The sequence below is a fragment of the Eimeria mitis genome, genomic scaffold (assembly GCF_000499745.2).
Source record: "Eimeria mitis Houghton genomic scaffold, Emh_scaff991, whole genome shotgun sequence".
Taxonomy (NCBI): Eukaryota; Apicomplexa; class Conoidasida; order Eucoccidiorida; family Eimeriidae; genus Eimeria; species Eimeria mitis.
The window spans coordinates 3,546-4,867 of NW_013577280.1; the positions used below are offsets into that span (position 1 = coordinate 3,546).

Sequence of the window (1,322 nt, forward strand, 5' to 3'; positions counted from 1 at the left end):
CCTATTATAAACCCTATAAAATGTTTTTTGTCTCTTCTTTCTGTCTCCTTTTTGTCTCTCTTTCTGTCTCCTTTTTGTCTCTCTTCTGTCTCCTTTTTCTCTATCTGTCTCCTTTTGTCTCTCTCTAATAGCCAATCCTTAATATATTTACTAAACAACACCACCAAAGTTTTTGCTGCTGCTGCTGCTGCTGCTGCTGCTGCACCAGCACTGGTTGCAGCAGCAGCAGCAGTTGCTGCAGCAACAGCAGCAGCAGCAGTTGCAGCAGCAACAACAGCATTATGTGCTATTGAAGCAACAGCACCAGCTGCTGTCGCAGCAGCAACAGCAGCAGCAGCTGCAGCAGCTGCAGCAGCTGCTGCAGCTGCAGCACCTGGTGCAGTTGCATCAACAGCTGCTGCTGCAACATCAGCATCACCTGCAGAAGCAGCAGCAGCAGCAGCAGCAGCTGCTGCTGCTGCTGCTGCTGCTGCTGCTGCTGCTGCTGCTAGTTTATTCTGTTTGTCTCCGCTCACGGCGCAGCCGCCCCCGATAGAATTTGAAGCCAGAAGACCCCCACACGCCATCATACACTACACCTTTCTCCTTTGCTGCTGCTGCTGCTGCTGCTGCTGCTGCTGCTGCTGGTGCTGCTGCTGCTGGTGGTGGTCGGGGGGGGAGTGGGGGTGTTGCTGCAGCACGCGGTGTTGCTGTTGCTGCAGCAGGGGATGATTTCATTGCAGTTGCTGCTGCTGCTGCATCTGCTGCTGCTGCATCTGCTGCTGCTGCATCTGCTGCTGCTGCATCTGCTGCTGCTGCTGCTGCATCTGCTGCTGTTGGTGCACCACCTGCGGCAGCAGCAGCAGCAGCAGCAGCAGCAGCAGCAGTTCTCGCGCCGTGTCTAGAGACCCCGGGTGTGGTGAGGAAGTAATCCCAGCCATCGCTGCTGCTGAAAGGAGACAGTTGCTGCTGCCCCTTGCTGCTGTCTCCTTCTGCTGCTGCTGCTGCTGCTGTAAGGAGACTCATAACCGAAGCTCTTCTGTCTCTGCTGCTGCTGCTGCTGCTGCTGCCAGGCAGCTCCATGAAACGCTCCACACCCCCCAATTCAGCTGCAGCAGCAGCAACACACCAGCAGCAGCAGCAGCAGCAGCAGCAGCAGAACAGCAGCAGCAGCAGCAGCAGCAAACGAACAAGGGTCATCAATAACAGTGTTTAAGCAGCAGCAGCAGACACAAACCAAGAGCAGCAAAACAAGTACACGTTGCATGCACCTAGCAGCAGCAGCAGCAGCAGCAACACTAGCAACAGTAGCATCCGCAGCAGCAGCAGCAGCAGCAGCAGCA

The 1,322-nt window shown here is 55.5% G+C and overlaps 1 protein-coding gene across 1 annotated transcript in view; it reads right to left on the reverse strand.

The window, feature by feature from the left end:
- The window catches only part of EMH_0026900 (uncharacterized protein), a gene marked incomplete at both ends in the record, with an annotated part of 5,742 nt that overhangs the window by 124 nt on the left and 4,296 nt on the right, over positions 1-1,322 (reverse strand). The window contains 2 exons of the mRNA XM_013502686.1: positions 1-418; positions 516-1,088. Of these exons, the coding sequence (XP_013358140.1) occupies positions 1-418; positions 516-1,088 (991 nt within the window). The remainder of the gene's footprint in view (positions 419-515; positions 1,089-1,322) is intronic.